Genomic DNA, 23,232 nt, shown 5'->3' with positions numbered 1-23,232 from the left:
TTTGAAAGCTACAACTTACCAATGTCATATAAAAGATTTAAAATGTAAAATGTTAGTGTTTCTTTTGAAAGATACAACTTACCAACGTCACATCGAGCCAAATCCTCAGGCTCCGGTGCTTGTACATCAAGGTTTCCAATAACATCGCTACCAAGGAAAGATCTATCCTTAGGTGACAGACTGGAAAACAGAGCGTCATATAAAGCAGACTGCCCACTTTCATTGGCAAAGGATTCTACAACCTCTTTTAAAAAATCTTGCTTGTCACGACTTAAGTTTAGCAGCATATGCCCTGAAAAACAAATTACATTCCATCATTTTAAAAATACAGATTTTTACTGACATCTCTTGACAGTTTCATTCACATCCTCTAAAGGGAAATAACAACTATCTCGGCTGACCACCACCCTAGCTGGACACCCAGAAGGGTGCTGATGCAAAAAATGAAGAGACCACAGATTTAACTGTACCTGTGTCTACGTGACAGAATAAAAGGCAAGAAAAAAAAGGTGTGAAAAATACCAAAGTGTTTCCATTTTAGATGGAAAAGTGTGGGTTTCAAGTGGCCACAGGAGAACAGGACCAAGTGCACATTTTCTGCCCTGACACACCTGACTTCTAAACCTGGCTGGTCAGAACCACCCTTTAAAAAGTTTAAAAAATTTTTATTTCCAGACCTCACGCCCAGAGGTTCTGATTCCACAGATTTGGGATGAAAAATCTATTTATAAAACACTCCTTGGATGAAGTTCTAGTTCACATTACAACATGGGTGCACCCTGAAAACACTCTGCTGGGTGTAAAAAGACAGTTACCCAAAGACCACACATTGGATGATTCAGTTTCTATGAAATGTCCAGAATGGGGAAAGCTAAAGAGACACAAAGTTAGTGGCTGCTGAGGACTAGCGGGTTTGGAGGGAAATGAGGAGTCACTGCTAATGGATACAAGGCTTCTTTATGAGGCGATGAAAACATTCTAAAATTGACTGTAGTGACCGCTGCACAACTCTGAGAACATACTAAAACCCACCGAACTGTACACTTAAAAAGGGTGAATAATACCATATAACAATTTTATTTCAATCAAGCTATTTGAAAAAAAAAAAAAACACAAAACTCTTTGGAGTAATTCTGGTGGTCAGTCAGGTTTGGTTACCACCAGACTATTATCTCTGAAAATCTGCAGAGACAAGCTCAGAAAGGCCCAGATCAAAGACAGCGAAAAACAGTTCACTTTACCAACTATGATACCCTGCAAAGGGAGAAGGGAGACCCAAGAAAAAGCAGGTCACTTCTTCAAGGACTGAAGCCTGCCTCCTACAAAACAGTAAGCTGTGGGAGAGAAGCAACGTTAGCCTCGACCAGCAGTCCACCTACAGACCAAAGCTTTTAGCTTCTCTAATTTAAGACCACTTCTTCACTCTTAACAAGGTCTGTCCAATTTTATATCAAAATTGCTTCTCCTGGAAACACTTCCCTATGGAGTCTGCCTATGTGAACACCTTCATGTCTTGCCTTAGCAGAACTAAACAGTATGTAACAGACCTTCAGGATCCATCCCCAACAGTCAAAGCTGGGATAAATCTACAAATTCCAAGAGCCTAACAGAATGTGGGTATGTATCTTCTATCTTCTTTACTATGTTGTCAGTTCCTTAAGAGAGAGCTGTGTATCCTTTCCATCTTTATATCCCCCATGGCACTGCCTTATAAGCAACTGCTGTTAAATGGCTGGCAAATCAGTAACTTACTCTTAGCTCAGGAAGTACTTTAAAATATTCTGGATGGAGGTTCTAGAAGCTAGATTATAAGGAGGGGTTAAGGAGTTTCTCCACCTGGGAACTAATATCAAGTATCTGTCCCTTTTAAAGAAGAAACCATTTCTTCTAATTCTTGCTATACCTCTTGCCCTATTCCAACACAGCAAAGAGAAATGATTATGACAAATTATCTTCTGGACAGACAGAAGATGCAATCGTAAGATGTGCTAAAAAAGAGAAATTTTCTTTTCAAAATAAAATCAGTTAAACATTACTATTACCTGATTGGCTCAGACGATCATAGGCCATCATTTCCAGCAGATTCTGTCCAGCGTCTCCTTTTATTAATTTAATCTTTGGTCTTGGAACCTGATCATTTTAGAATCAAAAATCTTTATTTAGTGTTACATTTATAATAATTAGATGTTCCTTTCTATTACCTTCTGGTTTTCTGACAATGAATATACAGCCAATGGTTAAACCGAGTTGGAAATTCAACTGCAAAACACTGGGAACCAAGGAATTTAGATAATCTATAAAAGATGCCTACAGGGGAGAGGGTATAGCTCAGTGGTACAGTATATTCTTATCACGTACAAGATCCTGGGCTCAATTCCCAGCATGTCCATTAAAATAAATAAATAAAAACCTAATTACCTGTCCCCCTCCAAAGAGACTGATTAAAAAAGTAAATAAAAGATGCCTACAAAGAGGACTTCTGAGAAATTACTTTCCACTAACAGCACATTCAGGACCCAGTCGGGGAAATGGAGTATTTGGTTAGGGGTCTCTTCTCCCCTCCATAAACAGAACTGCAGCAGGGGAAGCAGTGGCAGCTCTGTGACCTGGCACAGGGGAATCCTACTTATTAATGCCGTACTGTGGACAGCACGCTTCCAGAGAACAGGTAATCTGAGACACCACTGGGAAAACTGGGACAACCAAGAGAGTAAAAGGACTCCAGGCCACATCCTATGAAGAAGAACTGGAAGAATGAAGAATAAATAGAAGGGTGAAGAGAAAACAAGATAGCCACCTTCAGACATCAGTAAGATTATCTTGTGAAAGAAGGGCTAGACTTTTTTAATAGGACAAAAGAAAAAATGCCAATGAGTAGCAGCTTGAAAAATATTTTTACTTTAAATAAGGAAGCACCAAGAACCAAATTACCCAAAAATGCAATGGGCTATCCTGAAAAGCAGCAAATGTCCATCACTGAAAACGTTCAGTCCAAACAGTGACCACTTACTAGAGATATCCTAAAAGTAACGATGAGGGTGAGGCAGGTAAATGCTGTTAAACGTCTAATTACTTTCTTAATTGGCAGCAGGAATAAACTTGGTACAACCTCTATGAGGTTGCAAATTTGGCAATAGCTCTAAAAATTATAAATGCATAGATACACTTTAATCTTGCCATCTTCTTTCAAGAACTTATTCCACCCAAAAATGTTCACATGTGAAATGGCACAGGTTAGTCACTGCAGAATTATTTTGAAATAGGACTGCAAAAAAGTAAAGTCTGATATCTTGCTTTTAGGGACTGGTTTAAAAAATCCAAACTATGGTATATCCATAAAATAATATGCAACCATCAAAACAAATGAGGGTGCTTTACCCACGCTGTTTTCTGTGCTGATATGGAAATGTCACCAAGGTGTATGTCGTGGAAATAAAACCAAAACAGACAGAATGTACAGTGCATCTTCTTTCTGTATTTTAAAGAGGAGTGGGAGTACAGGTGTGTACATGCAGCATAAAACATTTCTTGAAGAGCTCATAAGAAATAAAATTAATGCAGGGAAGTCCATGACTAAGGAACAGAGGTAGGAAGGACTTTTCAGTGTATTCTTACATGCCACTACAATACCAAACCATGTGAATATAATCACCTTTCCAAACATAATTTTTCAAAATAAACAGATTCCTTACTAACCTAAAAACTCCTGATTTTGAATTTCTGAAACATTAGTTTGACCTATGCTTTTACCCACAAGTTTTCTAAACATGAAGCCAAACTCTGTCATGTACAGATGCTGAAGAGCACAGAAAATAAAAACAAAATGTGACAAAATTCTTTTTGCTCTCAAACTGATCTCAAATCAAAAAACCAACCCCTTTTACAGAGCACTTGACAGCTATCATTTGTGACCGGTGAACTAATTATGAATCTATTCAATCACAACACCTCAATGAGTATTTTCCTCATCTTAATTAGAAGGTTTCAAGAGAGACTGCTTAATGCTCAGCTGAAACCTCGACCTACAATGTGGGTAACACCCCAATAAACCCATGAAAGGCTGAAAGAATCATAAATCAAAATGCATTTAATACACCTAATCCATCGAACACCACAGCTTAGTCTCGCCTACCTTGAATGTGCCCAGAGCACTCAAATTAGCCTACAGCTGGGCAAAACCAGCTAAGGCAAAGCCTATTTATCATGAAGTATTGAGCACCTCATGTAAGGGACTGAATCCTGCACTGAAGGTGGCAGACAGAACTGCTGTCTGGGACAGAAGACTTGGAAGTGCACTGGCTGTTCACCCTCGTGACTGCACGGCCCACGGTGGGCTGCAGCTCCTTGCCCCTGCCCAGTGTCACTGGAGACTACCGCACTACATACACCAGCCCAGAAAAGATCAAAACTCAAAAGTTCAAAGTAAGTGTCTACAAAGTGCATTATCACTTTCACACCACCAAAAGTCGAAGTCGTAATTTGGACCATCGTAACTCAGGGACCATCTGTACTTACTAGAGCCACAGCGTTTCACTGATCAAGAGTCCAAAAACCCTACCATTAAAAAAGTCAGCCTCTCATGACTCCTTAAGGACCCCATGCCAGTCCACACCTCCCTTGTGTGCTCTGATGAGTGCTACAACAAATGACAATAAAAATACAAGTATCTAAGAGGCTTCCATTTTGTGTCCATTTCATGGAAGTATGTGGTGGGTAAAGAGACAAGACTGAGGTAGATGTCTCTGCACTAAAATCAAACAATGGAGAAAGTGAAAGCAAGGTATTCAACGGCTGACAGGTGACACCTGCACTGAGGCAAAACAGTTTTCAAAAGTAAACAGTGTATTACACGCGTGCACATGCAGATACATTTCTGAATTCCCAAGAAACCGGTAAGTGGTTGTCTTCTAGGAAAGACACAAGTAGATGAACTAAGAAAGATTTAGTTTTTACTATTAAAAAAGGTCAAAGTTTAACACAACAAACTAATAAATACAACAAAGAAACAGATTCATGGATACAGAGAACTAGAGGTGACAATGGGGAGAGGGAAGGGGGGGCAAAATGGGGGAGGGGAATTCAGAGGCACAAACTGCTGTTGTGTAAAATGAGCTACAAGCGTGTGTGTGCAGCACAGGGATACAGTCAGTATTTTATAGTAACTGTAAGTGGAGTCTAGCCTTTACAAATTATGAATCACTGTATTATACACCTGTAACAGACAATGTACAACCAACTGCACTTCAGTTGAAATGTCAATGTTTGAACAGTTGACTGTGTGTTAACTGAAAAAAATTTAATATACTTTACCTTCATATTAAAAATACGAAAACTATCAGCTACTTGAGGATTCTATGGAAATTGAGTCATAAGAACTTTTTAATGCTTATATAAAATCAGCAAACTCTGTTAACTTCACTAATTCTCACCAATAAATACATCCCTTATGAAGCAGAATGCCTCTGCTGAGCAGTTAAGCAGCGCTTAACTCTGTGGGGTGAGTATCAACAAGTTCTTAAAAGATCCAGGTAATTCGAACGAGGAGGAGGCGTATTCTCTAGAGGAAATTCTACAGTGAATCCTTTTTTCTTTTCCTCAAGCAAAAGATCATTCTTTAAAGCTAACAATGATTTCTGTAAGCCAGGCTTACTGCACTTTTTGGCAGACCACTTAAGCTTACAAAGGGAAAACACTAGAACTACGATGGATCGGGGAAGGGGTAACAGCCAGCATCTCATCATCAAAAAATAATGGTTACGTTCTGGCATATTTCCTTCATGTCATGTTTTGTATATACAGCGTCATGTTTCCAAAGATGAATAAATATACTGCTGTACAATAAAGATCACCTCCTGTCAATGTCAAGTGCATGTTACACACACAGCGGTATCACTTCCTGTCAATGTCACGTGCACGTGACACAGCTCACCTAACACGCTAAATGCTTGTGGTAAACATGCTCTTACATCACGGCTTATGTAGTCACACCCAAAAATTACTTCCTTAGGTTTTCGTCCAAGTTATGAATATTTTTTCCACCAAGTTTTATCCGTATTTGAGAGTATTTCCTTACTACAGGGCCCCCAAAATGGCAGAGTAAAAAGATCAAACTCTTCAAAGTCTCAGCAATGCTGACTGCTGCCAGCCACGCATCCACCTGCCTGCTTCACCGCCTCACTGTGCTCCATAAATCCTTATTCTCCACCCATCAAATGAACTATTTCATTTTCACTTTCATCTATTCATATTTTCACTAGGTACCAGGACACACTTCCATGTGAAACACAGTCGTCTCACTGGACTGTCCACTGCACGCACAGCTGGAGGCGGGTTACCTGGAATGCCACGAGGTAGCACAAGGCCGCCAGCTCTGCGAGTGCCCGCCACTGCACGGTGCTGTGCTGGCCCATCTTCAGGAGCAGAGAGCCAGCGTGCATGTACAGGTGTCCCCGCACTTCCACAAACGTCGCCGAGAGCTCGTCGTTCGCACCCACACAAGACTTCACAGACTGAAGAGCACTGTCAAAACTGTCACAGTGAAATGTTACATAGGAATTCCACTCCTGCATTGTGAATATGTAATTTAAAAAAACTAAAAAAAAAAAAAGAATTTTATTTCCAGCTTCATCTTCCATATTCCATCCCTAATAATCCCTGTTCTCTGTTTGATGAATCACGAGTCATTGAGTGCCTACTCTTATTCCACACACTTCCTACCCTTCAAATTTAACCTCTAGAATGACGTCCAAAACATCTTCTAGTCATATGGCTTCATTCTTTGATTCAAAGTTGAAATTTCTCACATTAAACATGTCATTTCCACACCGTAAGACAGTAACTAAGGTAGGTGGTCGTCAACACCATAAGTGCTCTTTCTACTATATACACAACTACAGAGTTAAATAAATTATATTTCTCACTACTATTTGTAATTATGTACTAGTTAGGCCTTCTGAATCCTAACAGACGTCAAGAGTCTTCATTTTGTAAGAAAATCAAAAACAAATACTTAATAGAAATGTGAAGCGTGATTATAAAGCAGGTTACAGTAAGAAATCCGGGCAACAGCTATTTCTTCTAGTATGTAAGTTCCTGGTCCCCCTCAAAGTTCTCAAGACTCCTTTAAGGAATCCATGAAGTTAAAATTATTTTAGAGTACTACTAGGAAATTATTTGTCTCTTCACCCTCATTCTCCCATGTGACCGAAAGCTTTATAAGCCACATCAAAAAGAAAAAAATTCCTAAATATTTTCTAAAATAATCTGAGTGTTCAACTTAGTTGTTCTGGACCACCTCTACCCTATCCATCTCAGGACACCACGTACTTCTTCAAGAAAACTACTATCCGCTCCACTCCAGTGAAAAGAACTTCTTTCCAAGTCAGATGAACGGTATAAGCCAGGGGAGGCCACACACTGGAGGGGCCAGGCAGGCACACAACTGTCACAGGTGCTCCGCCCGTAAGTGCAGTGTGTGGGCAGAGCAGCCGGAACACACAACACAGAGGCATGGCACACCCAGTGGGACTCAACTCACAGCTGGGCAGGGAGCCTTGTCTGCCACGAGCTCTGTCTAGTCAACCTGTGCTCTCAACGAACATACAGATCCAAGTGCTGCTTTCATTCAATGGAATTTAAACAAGTGGAGATACTGGTCCTCAAAATTAAAATGTACAAAAACTGAAAAATCACACACTTTATTTTACTTACCCTGTTTCTAAGCTAAAACATTAAGTGTCTTCTGAAATACCAGTACTTCAATTTTCAAATACTTATACTAGGACATCTGACAGATGACGTTTATGCTCTGACTTTCACTCAAGAATGTTTTTTGGAATCAAACATGAAATAACATTTAGAACATTCTTTTTCAGGTTTGACTCTTTATTAAGCATTCAAACTAGGTACTTACCAGCAAAATAGTTCAATCAAGTCTAAAGAGTAATACCGTTCTCTACAAATCAAAGTCACACAACACCAGTTAATATCCCCACAAAAAAAGATTCCTTTTAAGTGGTTCATTATACTACCTATCACCTCTGGATACATTACAGAAATAATACCACTGTTAAGGTGTTTAGACCCATGAACTGAAATGCCACAAATACAAGTCTACATACCTTTCCAATAATTCTCTGCTTTCTTGCACATCTCTAGCAGAGAGCGTAAGCAGCATAAGGTTAGCATAGGCTAGAAGTAAGTCCTTGCTGGTTGATCGCCAGTTACTTTTATCAGACTCCAGACACTGGGAAGATTCCAGATATTCCTATTTCATAGGAAAAACTCTTAAGTTATAAAACTTTATCAAGTGCTACAAAAATGAGTATTTCATGCCTACAAATTCCTTTGCCCATTCCTATACTGTAAAGCCATATCAATTTTACACCAATCTACAAAAACACCAAAAAAAATTTGTCACATTTCTCTCTCCAATCTACCCATTATAAATTGAAATCATGCTAGGAAAAATCTCATTTCACAGTTGCTATACATAAATGAAAGAAATTTAAGTCTTGGGGGGCAGAGCTTGACCACAAAGGGATGCACTGCAATTGCCTATGTAGAAGATGCAGATTCAACAGTCTTACCCACCTTGAGGGTCTGCACAGCGCAAGCATTCCACTCTAAACTGGAGCGCAAGGCTGCGCTCCTCTCCACCTGGCGGCAGTGGGTCACGGCGTCCCTCAGCCTCCCGTTGGAGCGGTACAGCTCCACTAGTCGGATGTTCATGTGGATGTCATCAGGCCTCGCATGAAGTTCTGACTGAATCAAGTCGAAGAGTTTATTCCATCCATCTTCACCTTTACAGTCTAAAAGCTGTTCCTATTTTTAAAGAACCGTTCATTAGAGAAACATTTGTGCAATTTTAAACGCCTCATGGTTCCCATGAGCACCACCCCAGTGTCTGGCTTTAGTAACACCCTTCAGAGTCACTTCCAGCACAGGCACGTGGACAGGAACACCTGGGACTACATAGCAGCAGTGGCTGCCATCCTCACCTCAGACACCACCAGAGCTCCTGCCCTGCGGCCCTGCACGCCCTGGTCACTACCAGAAGCCTCGGCCTCTCCAGTCATCCTTAGCCAGGGCCCTCATCCCTGAAGGGCACTGGCTCTCCCTGCATCTGATTCAACCCCCAGCCCCCTACTCCACTACCCTTCTCAGAGTCTTCACCTTCTGACCCCACTGAATGCAGTGACATTTCAAGATAGCCTCATCCCTTTTCTGCTGGTCTACATGCAAGTAGAGGACGTGGCATTTAGGACTCCTCACTCCCAAAGTCACCTCCAGATCACGCCCCCCCGCCTCCACTTGCGGATTATCCCCTTTTCTAAAGGACTTGCTCTCCAGCTATTCCTCCCCTCCCTGATCTGACATTAGGTTTACTTTTAGACAACAGTGTCCTTAAAGAGTCATTAAAAAACATTAGGATGCTTCATTTAACTTTTGTTACACTGCAAGAAAAATAACACCCTCCCTCATATATACAGTCTTTAATGCCATTGTCACCAATGGACTGGACTGTCATGACCAATAAGGAAATTATGTTTGAGGCATAAAACAAAGTAATAAGGTAAAGAAATCTGCACACCAAAACCTAACATTTCAGATTAATATTTAAAACCTGGGTGCATATCACAGGGAGGAAAAAACCTTAATACTACTAGTATTTATTTCCAGGAGTTTTAAAAAATACATTAGATTTTAAAATCTGTACACGATTGTTCATACCAGATTTGTAATAGCTAAAAACTAGAAACCACCAAAATCTCCCTCAAAAGTAAATGATTAAACTGTACAACATTCATACGACAAAATACTACTTAGCAATGAAAGAAAGGAACCAATCACTAACACATGCAACTTGACGGGTCTCAGAAGCACTGAGCAGAGGGAAAGAGGCAGCCTCAGAAGGTCACAGGCTGCATGATTCTGTTTATGTAATGTTTTTTAATTACAAAATTACAAAGACAGAACAAATCAGCAAGGTGGCAGGATGACGGGAAGGGGGGCAGACGTGACAACAGGAATGGTGGGAAAGTGAACCCACGGCGACAGGGCAGTTTTGTGTCAGTGGCCGCAGGCCTGGTTGTGCGCCTGCACACGACGAGATGAACAATGCACCCACGGCAAAGCCTGATTTTGGTCTGTGCGATAGTTACATTAGGGTGTAGCTGGATGACACAGACTCAGGATCTCTCAGTACAACCTTTGCAACTTCCTGAGAAAAATCTTGGTAATTATTTCAAAATTTAGAAGTTTAAAAAATTCTATCAGAAACATGTATGGGGGGAGGGGTCCTATTGAAAACAATATACACTTAAAATTCTGTTTGCTTAGCACACTAGGACTTTCTCCAAAAGAATCACTTAGTAAACTATATTTTACCCAGCAGAGAATAATCAAAATCAGTTAACACATTAGCAACAATTTTCTATCCTTTTTAGTGATTATCTGTAACATACTAGAGAAACTGTCTTTTAACTTTTGCTTAAAAACTTCACTACCTATAAACAATACATTCCGTTTTTAGATAACAGTTCTTTAAAAGTTTTATAATTCTAAACTGTCATCCTGTGGGTAATTTTCACCCAATGAAGCAAAGATTTTTTATCAGATATAGCTCAGTTTAAATCTTAGCTCCACTACTTAGCTACAAAACAGTAAAATCCCTAAAATATTCTTTATTTCATAAGGGTAAATGAGATGCCATTTGTAAAGCAAACTAATGCCTAATAAGACAGCATATTGTGATATATGTATATATTGTGAAATGACTTCCACAGTAAGTTCACGTCCATCACCTCACAGTTACAAATTATTTTTCTTGTGATGAAAACTTTTAAGATCTATTCTCTTAGCAACTTTCAAATGTACAACACAGTATTGTTGACTATGGTAATGCTACACATTACATCCCAAGAACTTATTTATCTGGAACTAAAGATTTGTACCCTTCTGTCCCCCTTCACCCCCAACTCCCCATCCCCCATTTAAGGCTTGCTACTGAAAAGTCATTTAAACTCCAAATATAAGAAACAGTTGTGTCTTAAGTTTTCCCCAACTGCTTTTACTAAATGTTTTGTTTTGCTTTTTTTTTTTTTACCTTTAGCTTGTAAATTGCAGGACTTCCTGGAAACAGTTTAGCTGCCCTTTCAACCCAGTATTTCGCTCTGCCATCACTAACATCGTTTTTACAGAGCAATTCTGCAATCTTCAACACAAGATCTTTTTGTGTTGGGTTTAATTCCACTGAACGCTGACATCAGAAAAGAAATAACAGATTAGTAGGATTCCTAAAGTCCATAACTCATACATAAAAGTTAAAAATTTATCAAGTGACTCCATTAAAAACTATTTCTTAATGATAACATGTTTTTTCAAGGTTGTTAAAATTAAAGTATCTGGAAGTTTTCTGAAGATGAATTAAGTAAGAATTATGTTTTTATTAGGTAAATGTAAAAAAGAAAGGGAAGGAAGGAAAGACAAAAGGAAGGAGAGGGAAGGAGGGATGGCTGGGAGGCAAGGAAGGATGGGAGGAAACCACACACAAAAGAACAGCACTTTCTGACTATGGTAGACTTAAAATTTATAGGTGTTAATCTTCTTTTACAAATGCTAAGCTCTTTATGATAAAATAGCATACTCTGGGCCAAATAATTTAAAATCTGACAGAGGGGGGATATCTCAGTGGTAGAGCGCCTGCCTGCTTAGTTAGCATGCATGAGGTCCTGGGTTCAATCCCCAGTAACTCCTCTAAAAATAAAATAAGTAAATAAACCTAATTATACCCCCAAAAATAAATTAATAAGATAAACCTAACTACCTCTCCCCTCAAAAAATATAAAAATTAAAACAAAAAAAATTTATCCAAATAAATAAAGTGATACCAGTGCTTGTTTTCAAGACATCCATAAAATATATTCAAATTATTTATCATATAAATTAACCTGGGCATATGCATGTTTGGCTGTGCAAAGGCTAAGTATTAATCTTATATAGTTTACCTTATAACATTCAACAGCTTTGTCTATGTTTTCCTCCACTTCATAAAGAAGACCAAGAAATCTGTGAGCTTTGGGATCCCTTTCTTGCACGTTAATATATGTAGATATATATCTGTTTAAAAATAATAATATAAAAACAAATCATCTTTAAATTACGACATTTAGAACTGTATTTAAATGCTGAGAGAGTATCTTAAGCCAAAGCAACCACTAAACTAATTTACATTGTTATTCTCATTGTTGACAGCACTATTCACTTAAAGTAGAATATGCAGATAACTCAAAAGCACCCACAGGAAAAAAACAGGTAATTCTTAAACACGAACACACATACCAAGTTGACAACATACTCATTTTACTTTAAAACGCTACATTTACCAAATGCTCTTTCCAGTGCTACTCATAAGAAATGAATGCATAAATTATATTCTTTTCTGACTACATTTTGGTAAAGCACTAAAAAGTTTTGCATAGAAATTCAAACGTGATTACAGTAAATATCTTCTAAGTTATCATAATGCAAAATATTAAAGAGCAACAATTTCCAAGCAACCAAGAGAACATTCACCTATTTAACAAGAAAACATCTAAGAGGCCTGTATGCAGCTGAAACAGCGCAGAGGAAGAACCACTCCCTACAGGATGAAACGCAGGTGACCTCCACTCCTTAACTCAAGTGGCAACTAAAAATGAGCATTTTCTAGGCTCAGTGAATGTTATCACAGGAGAAATTAGCCCAAAGATCAACACTGGAGGAAAAAGTGCCATTGTAACAAGGAACAGGGTTAACAGCCCCAGTGCTGCTAGTTAAATAAAGGTGCTAACACTTTCCTTACTTATCTTTACATCTTTCCAACAATGCCACTAATAGCCTGCCTCCCTCCTAATTCCCCGCTTTAAGCCACTACAACTCAGAAAACCAGATCCCCAACCTTCTTGGTCCTGGGATAAGATAGCCTCAGAGGATCCACCTATTCAGTCAATTAAAATCTTTTGCACAAGCTATTCTCCCGCCTGGAATTACAGTTTAACTTTGTATTCATGCTATTTTCCAGTTGATAAGAGCAGACATCTCACCAGGAAGAAATGAAGATATAACCATGCTTCTCTTTTACTCTAACCCAGGACAATCTTTAGAGAAAACGTTAACCAAATGACCTCTTGCCCTAGGTATAAACAAGCGGTGGGCGTGCAGACAGTATCACCCTGAACTCCGTCTCCGAGGATCCAGACTAGTCCTCACCATCAATCTGATCGATGATTCCCTTATTCCCAGGACACACTTGGAAAAAACTGCCAAAAAGAACTTACTTTTATCCATTTCAAAGAACATGAGGAAAAGGCACTGGGTTCAGAAAATTAAGTTTACAGTTTGGTACTTACTTTTTAGCAAGATCATATTCTTTAGCTTCATAATACAGCTTTGCAAAATAGAATCCTTTCATTGACTTCTAAAAAAAATTAAGAATTCATTTATTTTTCATATTTTGAATTTTGCATATTTTCACAAGAACTAAAAATCAAGGTTAACATTAATATAATTCTTTTGTTCAGTTAAAAGGTTAAAAAGAATTGCTTGTACAAATGCATGTATGTTCTAAAAGTCAAGATTCTATGTTTTCTAATTCTCATGAAATAAAAAATAAATTTAAGAACAGCAAGACAAGATGACATCAGAAATTAGAATTTATATCAGCAAGAAACCTTAGAATCACATGGTGCCACTCCCTCACTTCACAGTTAAGGAAAGAGACAGGAAGCCACTTTTCTGGGGAAAGGAAAGGTACTTCAGGGACCTCACGTCTCCTTCCTCGTGTGAGCCTCATGTGGAAGAGTCAGAAAGTACCTCAGGCCCTTTAAGGCACTGGAGATTCCTTGGTCCAGTTACCGACCTCTCCACAGATCATTACTTTACACTCAAGGAATTAAAGAGGCAGAAATAAAAACTGAATTCTCCTGGTAATAATCCAAGGCCACAACCTGGCTCTTTTTTTCTCTATAAGTTCCGAAGTCCAGAATGCTGGGATGTACCAGATGACTTCACGTACGTGCGATACAAGTACACAGTCATCAAACATCGTATTTTTTAAAACTATACAAGGACACAGGAAAACAACAATCAACAGATTAAGTGAAAAAAGCAATCTACAAAGTAATGTTTTCATTTACTGATTTTAATCCTAAAAACGCAGACGCTGGATCTGTCCGCCATGCCTCCTGTTCACGGTTCTGGTATCGCAGATCAGCAGTCAGTTTCTCTGTCCTCACGCACGAACCTGCACTTCAGGAAGGGTGACAAGCACACAGTGATGTGTGCGGGAGCAGAACAGTGCTACCCCACAGCACTGCAGCAGTTACTGACAGCACACCGCACTTTGACAAAGCCAAAGTCAGTGTTCATCCTCACAAACCACAGGCACACTGACTGTCTTGCTAGGCTGGCAGTGTTCCTTCTTTCTTAGTTGGTTACAGTGGAGGGGGACAAAAAACAGCATGACAGATTGTACAAAACAGGAGAGAGACCAGGTTGTCAGAAAAGGTCTCATTAAGGGCATATTTGACCAGAAACCTGACTGAAGTAAAGAAGTAGTTACCTAGGGCAGACCAGACAGCAGATGAACTACAGTAATTTAACTAATCTCCACAGTTTACTATGTACAGTTTCAATTTTTCCTTCTTAGGAAATCTGTAAAACGTACTCTTAAATCACAGCCATCTTCCTGAAATCCTCTTCTCGTGACTTCAAAAAATATCAGGCTCTCTTTAGTTTGACTTCTACCTTGGTGGCTATTCCTTCTCCAGCTCCTTCACAGGCTCCTCCTCACGCATCAGCGTCCCAGGAATTGGTCCCAGGTCCTCTTCTCTCTCCCAGTGTCTCATAGGGGACACACGGTCCATCTCACCTGGGGCTACTGATGGTACACTGACTCTCAAATACATATCTCTGGCTCTCATCACTCCTGAGCTCTAAACTTAGGTGCAAAATATCATCAGTGCTACCTTTTACGTTATCTCAAGCCGTCCATTTCTCTACACCTCCACTGCTACACCAAAGTCCCTGCCTGCCATGACAGCTCCTGGGGCTACTGCAAAGGCTCATTCCTTCCTGTTCAGTGCCCATCTAATTCATTCTCCAAAGAAGTACCATTTTAAAACATAAGACAAATCACACTATGCTTTTGTTTAAATTTTAAATTCTTTTATGGCTTCCATTACACGTTGAAGATACCTAACTCTCTCACCCAGGATTAGCATGACACAGTGCCTGCCCAGCTCTCCAACTTACTTCCTCTGGCGCTTGCATACTTCGGTCCAGCCAGTGACTGAAACCAGAAGGCACTTCTCCAACTGGGGAGGCCCTAAGGAGTCTGTTTCATGTAAATAAAGGCAATGGCGGGTACTGATGTGATGTGATTTCCGTCCAGGACTTTCAAAGTCACAGTGAAGAAATACAATAAAGGCAAATAAATGGCAGAGTGACTATGAAAGGTAGTCAAATGCCTCATCATCTCATCAGACAGTTATGAATGGAAGACCAAGATTCTTACTCTTCTAGTGAAACAGCAGCTGAGGGGCAATGAGTCTGAGAGACTTGGCTGACAGAGAGGACCCTGTTAAGCGGCCCTGGCCTGGCACATGGAGACTTACGAAAAGCAGAGTAAGTGGAAGGCCCCAATGCAACTCACCTCCCTCTCACCTCCCCTCTATGCCCTGGGGAGGAGGCAGCATTGGGTCCAGTACACCTGTCAAAGGCATAACAGAAGTTTCCTAAGCTGAATAGAGAGAAAACACCAGTGAAGCAGGAGGAAAAAATTCAGAAAAAATCTCTGATAAAGGAAAAATCTTTGAGATTTTTCTAGGATTACGGACCCTGAAAGTGGCTTCTCCCAATCCTTTTGATCTTTTTAGTTTTAAACTAGAGGTACCAGAAGTTACCGTACTGGGTTTAGGCAGCCAAATATTCAGAGACCTCAACTTTTGGTCCCTGACATCACTTCTTCCTATCACTGTAAAGAGAATTCACCTGCCACAGGATTGTTCACTCACTAATACAGCTGAGTTTAGATTTGCACTTAGTGTGAGCTGGGTTTAGAGCTTTGTGAGGCAGGTTAGTTTTACTCTAATGATGATAGTACAACTGATTTCCCACATGCAAAAGAATGAAACTAAATCCCTTCCTCACACCATGTATAAAAATTAACTCAAGATGGATCAATAAAAACTAAAAACCATAAAACTCTTAGAAAAAAACATAGGGGTAAGTCTTCATTATCTCCAATTTGGCAATGGATTCTTAGGTATGACACCAAAAGCACAAGAAACAACAGATAAAATAAAATTCAGCAAAATTAAACATTTTTTTGCATCAACTGACATTATAAAGTGAAAAGGCAACTTAGAGAATGAGAGAAAATACTGGGAAATCATACCCAAAATACATAAAGAATTTCTACAACTCAATAACACAAACACAAATATTCAATTAAAAAACCCAAAGTAGAAGGCTTGAGTAGACACTACTCTAAAAAGGATATACAAATGGCCAATAAGCCAGGAAAAGATGCTCAACGTTAATGTTATTAGTAATTAGGAAAATGCAAATCAAACTCGCAATAAAAAACCCTCATCAGGATGGCTACAAATCATAAAAAAAAAAAAAAAAAAAAGAATGTGGAGAAACTGGAACCCTCTTACACTGCTAGTGGAGATATAAAATGGTGCAGCCACTATAGAAATAGTTTGGCAATTCCTCAAAAGCTAAACACAGGCTATACCCAGCAATTCTACTCCTAGAAATATATATACCCAAAATAATTAAAAACAAGGTCTCTAAGCGATGCCTGTACACTGCACCATGTTCACAGCAGCATTACTCAGTAATAGCCAGAAGGTAGAAACGCAAGTGTCCATCAACAAATAAATGGATAAACAAAATGTGGTATATACATATAGATTACTACTAAGCCATAAAAAGGAAAGTCCTGATACATGCTGTAATATGGATGAATATTTAAAACACTGCTAAGTTAAATAAGCCAGACACAAAAGGACAATTATTGTACACTCTCACAGAAATGAAATATTTAAAATAGGCGAATTCGTAAAGTGGGAAAGTAGATTCAAGGTAACCAGTGCTAGGGAGAAGAGGAACCAGGGGAATTACTGCTAAATGGTTAAAAAGTTTCAGTTTGAGGTGATGAAAAGTTTTAGAAATAGACAGTGGTGAAGGTTAAACATCACTAACGCAACTGAGTTATATGCTTTAAAGTTATTAAAATGGCAAATTTTGTTATACCTAGTTTACCACAATTTAAAACATCAATAATACACTGAAACTCTTTAAACTGTACACATTAAATGGGTGAATTGTACAGTATATAAATTACTCTCCATAAAGGTGTTGAAAACATACTTACTTTCATGTCAAAATAGTGACTTACACCCAGAAAGTCATTCCATATGATCTTAGTATGACAATATTTACTGTACATCCATAGCAGGATATATTCTAAAACTATAAACAATGTTAAACTTCAGGATTCCTAAACATCTGAGAAAACAGATCAAGAAGGATAGAACTGTAGTTAATAAGAAATACTTTAAAAAGCAAAGAAAGGAATACATCAGAATTTGGTACACAGCCTTCCTTCCCCAAACCCATGAATTCATGAATTTATAAGACAGGAGGAAGTTTATGACAATAGTAATACACAACATTCAAACTGGCACTAAAAGGAATGTAGCTTCCCCCACCCTTTTTAAAACAGACTTCCACAAGGTACAATGTCAACACATCACAGAAAAATCAACACCATAACCCATTTTGCTCACTAAAGAGGACTATCTTCAGATGATTAAACAATTATTAAAGACTAATACAAAGAATCACAAAATTTGGGGGAAACGTGATACTCTTCTGTCTCTAGTCTCCTCATTTTATGAGGGGAGAGCCCAGGTGGGTTCAGTGCCTTGTGAAGGACACACAGCGAGAAAGGAGCGCACAGGACAGTCCCTGGCTGGACCAGTGCTGCTTCCCATGACACGTCATGCCACTGTGAGCGAATACTTGAATTCACTTCAGCTGCTAAGTCTGGAGAACTGCTGTGGGGCTGAAAACAGTACATTCAGACCTCAAGAGATGCCACATGACCCTTCAACTTACACAGCCACCTGACTCCGCCTCTTGCATACATCCCCTGTAAAAACCTGAAGTAAATAGGTTTGTTCTAGTATAAACTGGTGGGTTCCAAACTTATGGAGTCCCGACAAGGGTGAGGGAAAGGGGGATAAGCAACATTTAGGTACTGAACAGTGTGTTCCCACTCCCCTTTGCTGGGAAGATTAGGTTAAAAACCATCTCTCAAAAAATACAACAAACAGAGGACACAAATAAGAGACAAAAATTTGGAGGATCAAGTCAGAACCAACTTTCAATTACTAAGAACGTCAGAAAAATAAGAGGGAAAAAAAAGCAAGAGAGAAGAAAAGCTCGAAGAAATAACATAAAAAATGTCCCACAACGGAAAGAAATGAGTTTGTCAATTGAAACTTCCAGAAAACCTGTAAGCTATTAAGAACTAAAAATCACATCACACTTCTAACAGTACAATTCAAAAATGAAGCAGTGCTCTCAAAATTGAGGAAAAAATTATTTCAAACCTAGAATCTGATAACCAATCGATTAGGTAAAGACATTCTTTAGACATACGATGTTTAAAAAAAAAAATTCCCATCGATTCCTACTCAAAGCAAACTGGAGGTTGTGCTACACCAAAACAGAGGACATGAGTTACAGGAAACCAAGAGTCTAACACCAGAAAAGAGGTGAAAGGAATTCTCAAGATGATGATATAGGAAAGCCCAGTAGCACAGCTGTGTAGCAAAGAGAAGCACCAACTGGCCTAGGGAGGAGCAATCAGACAAGAGTAATCCAGAAGCAAGACTCTTTAAAACAATTTTTTAAGCTAAAATTGGTGGATTGTGCAACCTATCTGTTAACACTTGAGAGTCTGAATTGAATTTGGGTACAGAATTAGTAATATATCAAAGGAAACTAAACAAACCAAAAGATAGAGCAATTATTATTAACTCTGGGGGAAAAAAACTATAAAGGTAACTCAAATGCAAAAATATTTACCTTCCCATAATTATACAAACACTAGATAATCATTTAACTAAAATTTGCAATAACATAACTGGAAAAATGAGGGTGAAAATAAATATATCTGTGAACAGATTTGGAGGAACTGAGTTGAAAGCCAATAAAAAGTGTCTAAAATAGGGAAAAGCAGATAAAGAAAAATACAGTTGACCATTGAACAAAGCAGGGGTTAGTAACACTGACTCCCTGGCAGTAGAAAATTCACACAGACTTGCAGCCGGTCCCCTGTACACAGGGTTCCTCTACAGTCTTGGCTCCTCTGTACCCAAGTTTCCACATCCTCAGACTCACAACACTGGGTTGTACAGTACTACAGTCCGTATTTACTGAAAAAAACCCACACAGGAGTAGACCTGTGCTGTTCAAACCCATGTTGTTCAAGGGTCCCTGTATATACGTATGTTAGAAGTATATACGTATGTTCAGAAGTATGAAGCACAGGTGTCAATGCTAGAACAACTAAGAGCTGTCAAGCTGCCCCTGAGAAGCAGGAAATCAGAGGTGAGGAATAGGAAGCCAACTAGACAGAACTCTAAGAAAACTAAATAGAAGCCATCTGGAAAAAAAATTAAAGAAACGTAAGTGACACTTTCACCAAAGGCAAAAGCAGGCATGAAAGAGTAGAAAATGGCAAAAGCAAAGAGGAGAGGAACAAACGACAGCACAATGGAGGCCTGGGAAGACAGGAGACTGTGGCCCCATCACTGCCCCTAGAACTCGGACATCCTGGTAAGTCAGTTCACTCACAGCCAGTCTCTGCCAAACTGGGCACCACGTCAACACCAGTCTCTTTCTACTCCTCACAGCCACTGCCTCTGCCTCACCCAGACCCAAGCTAAAAGAATACGGTCACAGGCTCCTAAGTCATCACTTGCTAATGTTCCACTGAAGTCCCAGGTTCTAAAGCAAATGATTTCCCCGTTTGAAGGAGAACATCTCATTAGAATAATACTCTTTATGGAGAGGTGGCTGTAGCTCAGTGGTAGAGCGCATCCTTAGCGTACACTAGGTCCTGGGTTTAATCCCCAGCACTTCCATTTAAAATAATAGTAATACTCTTTATAAATACAAAATAGGAGGCCAAAAAAAAAAAAAACCCCAAAACCTTTAAAGTCTTGTCCTCACCCTTCTTTATTTGATAGAAAAGTTTAGTTCAAAGAACATTCTAACTCCTGTCTAGACAGTGGTTCTAAACATTTTGAGAATCCGGGTTCCCACCAAGAATTTCATAAAAGCTACAGATTTGCTTTAGAAAATAAAAGTCTATCAATTTCAAGGGTACAGAGACATTAAACAAAGCCCTGTTTTAGACTCTGGTACCACGTTTGTATTTACGACTATGCCAGCAGTTTGAAATTACAAAGTTTGTAGGACACCCTTCTCTCCTGTGAAGGAATGGCCTGTAACCTGCTCCTCTACTTCTAAATGAAAACCACACGCACTACCGGAATCCCGCCGCACCACCACTCCGACGCCGGGCGAGTATCTTTAATCTCTGCAGGTTTCCATACCCGCAGGGTCGCTGGGAGCGGGAAGATAACACGTGCCCGGTGGGCGGTGAAAGACGCGCAGACTGTGTGCCACGATAGCCGTGACTGTCCGTGCGCTTCCCCTTTTAATTCCCTCAGAAACCTCTGTCCCCACGGGCCCGAGCCCAGAACGCCACACTGACAGAGCGCCTACCGTGCGCCGAACACTGTCCTGCATGTCTAACACTGCTGGTCCGAGGACAGACGCCCTAACTCCGCCCTGCGCGCCCCACGCCCCACAACCTGCGAGCCGGCAGTGACTCAGGATCCAGCGCCCACCCTGGTCACCCAGCACGCGGCCCACCTCGGAGAAGGAAAAGCGCCCTAAGAGGCCTCTCGGAAGGCTGGAAGGCCTACCCCACGAGCAAGACCCGACAGGAAACCCAGAATCCCCAAGACTCCGCCGAAAAGCGAAAAGCCAGTAAAGGCCGCGTCCAAAGCGGAGTGTGAGGGCCGGCGAGGAGCCCGGGCCGTGGGCGCAGCGGTGCCGCCGGGGCGCCGAGGAGAAAGAAAAGGAGAAGGAGAAGCAGGGAGCGCCGCGCCAACGCCCGCCGCCTCCCCACCCCCCGCCCGCCAGCCCGGCCGCTCCTCAGCCGGAGCCATGGCGCCGCCGGCCCGCCCGGAGGCCGCACGCTCCGGCCGGCTCACCTCTCGGGGCGATGGGGCGGAGCCCTGCACCGAGGCGATGTACCGCTCCACGTCGGCCTTGCTGCGCCTCATCGCGCCGCCGACCGGACTCCGAGCGCGGGACGCCAGCGCCGAGGCCGCAGGGGCCGCCGTCTCGGGAGCGCAGTGCTCGAAGGTCCGTGACGCAGCGCCGTCGCCGGCGAGGGGCCGACGCGCGTGCGTGCTGCGTCAGCACTGTGCGCCGCGCAAGTCCCGCGGGCGCCGGCGCTCGGAGACGACTGCGCTTGCGCGGCGCGGGCCCCGGCGCGCGGGAACGCGAAGCTCGTGGGTTGTGACGTGGTGAAAGCGCGCGGCGAGACGGCGGGCGGAGAGGGCCCGCGTCCGGAAGGGAGTTAGCTCCGCGCCCGTCGTCTGCGTCTTCCAAGTCGTCAAGTGCCTTCTTTCGGAACTTGAGTTTCTAAGTCTTAAGTTTAGTTTAAAACGATTTCACAAAGTGTTTCCAGTTTAAAGAAAGCGCGCCCGTGTGCACTGGACGTCGGCAGTTTACGGTTGTGGATGATTTGTGTCCTGTTTTAACAGACGAAATGCGGTTTTCTCCAGCGCTTGTAATTAACCTGGCCGCTTCCAGGCTTTCCCCATTGCTTGTCCCTTATTTTCTACAATGGACGATACTGCCTCTCCAAGGAGGGCCCCCCCAGGCTGTCCGTTTTGTTTCAGTCCTGTCCGCTAACCGGGGGCGGGACTGGAGTCCGCTCACTCCAGCCTCCGGGGGGACCCTGCGGGAACCCGGCTCCCGTGGAAACCGCGCGTTTGCCTTGGAGAGGGCGGGGTAGCAGAGCCGTGGCGACAGGGAGCACCGCCCTGATCAGGTCCTTCCCTGGCACTTCACTCTGGTGACGCCCTTGATTCTCCTGACAGCTTCCTGAGGGCACTGTTACTAACGTGCTCGGCTTTGCAGGTCAGGAGACCCAGGAAGGGAGCAGGCTGCCCCTTTCCCAGGGACTCTTACCTAGCATGTGTACCACCACCAGTCTGTTTTAGTTGAATATACTGAAAAGGAGGAGGCCAAAGAGAAAAGCTTGAGGAACTCAAAAGGCCCTTTCTTAAGTAAATTTATTAAGCTTTGTAATCTCAGTTTTTACCAAGTGGAAGGATGAGCTGCCCTTCTGGGCTTGGAAAACAGACTTTCTCCATGAAGATGTGTGTTCTGGCCCAGGTCTTTTTTCGCAGCACGGACCAGTTCCATCCAAACATTTTCACAAGTAATCACCCTTTACTGGAATGACACAGTAGCTATAAATTCTCCATAGGGAACACCTCAGCGGTGGGATGCCGTCCACTGTACCGGCCACCACTCCTGCTGACGCATTGCAAATGTAAATGCCATTCAGGTGAGAGTTGAGTCCACAGACATACCTGGCTTATGAGATTTTTCATTAGCCACCATTTCATCTGATTAACCTGAGTCCTCACCTCTGATTTAATTGAACTATATTTGATACCTTGAAATAGCCTATAATGAAAAATAATATGAAAAGGGATATCCATACGTATAACTGAATCACTGTGCACCAAAACTAAGTGTTGTAAACTGACTATGCTTTAACAATGAAAAAAGAACGCCAGAAACAGGAAGTACCAACATGACTGCTTTTTGCCACCGACGTTGTCTTTTGCTCTTGCCCATAATTAAGTTTCCATTTTAAAACTTTTGCTTTGATTGCATCTGTGAAAATAGTCTTTTGTACTTGGGGCGCTGACTTCCCTTCAACCTCCCCTGCCTTCGGGGTGCAGAAATGTCTCTTCCCTGTCAGCTGAAGAGGGATCACATGGTAGCTCAGCCCAGCCTTGCCTGGAATCCTGGAGGCCAAGCTCGCACACACCTGTAAATTAAGGAACGTGTGTA

At 41.3% G+C, this 23,232-nt stretch overlaps 1 protein-coding gene across 4 annotated transcripts in view; it reads right to left on the bottom strand.

The window, feature by feature from the left end:
* LOC102514604 (E3 SUMO-protein ligase RanBP2) overlaps positions 1 to 21,533 on the bottom strand; it is a 51,816-nt gene extending 30,283 nt beyond the window's left edge. Inside the window, exons 1-9 of one of the 4 annotated variants that reach the window (XM_032493670.1) lie at positions 21,348 to 21,533; positions 13,392 to 13,459; positions 12,009 to 12,120; positions 11,108 to 11,260; positions 8,593 to 8,823; positions 8,121 to 8,266; positions 6,336 to 6,528; positions 2,043 to 2,130; positions 83 to 292 (exon numbers count right to left, since the gene is read on the bottom strand). In XM_032493670.1, the coding sequence (XP_032349561.1) occupies positions 83 to 292; positions 2,043 to 2,130; positions 6,336 to 6,528; positions 8,121 to 8,266; positions 8,593 to 8,823; positions 11,108 to 11,260; positions 12,009 to 12,120; positions 13,392 to 13,459; positions 21,348 to 21,419 (1,273 nt within the window). In that variant the 5' untranslated portion in view covers positions 21,420 to 21,533. The remainder of the gene's footprint in view (positions 1 to 82; positions 293 to 2,042; positions 2,131 to 6,335; positions 6,529 to 8,120; positions 8,267 to 8,592; positions 8,824 to 11,107; positions 11,261 to 12,008; positions 12,121 to 13,391; positions 13,460 to 21,347) is intronic. The other 3 variants (XM_032493666.1, XM_032493667.1, XM_032493668.1) reach the window with 3 other exon arrangements.
* Positions 21,534 to 23,232: the final 1,699 nt, after the last annotated feature.

The sequence above is a fragment of the Camelus ferus genome, chromosome 12 (assembly GCF_009834535.1).
Source record: "Camelus ferus isolate YT-003-E chromosome 12, BCGSAC_Cfer_1.0, whole genome shotgun sequence".
Classification (NCBI taxonomy): domain Eukaryota; kingdom Metazoa; phylum Chordata; class Mammalia; order Artiodactyla; family Camelidae; genus Camelus; species Camelus ferus.
This window is presented reverse-complemented; position numbering and strand designations above follow the sequence as displayed.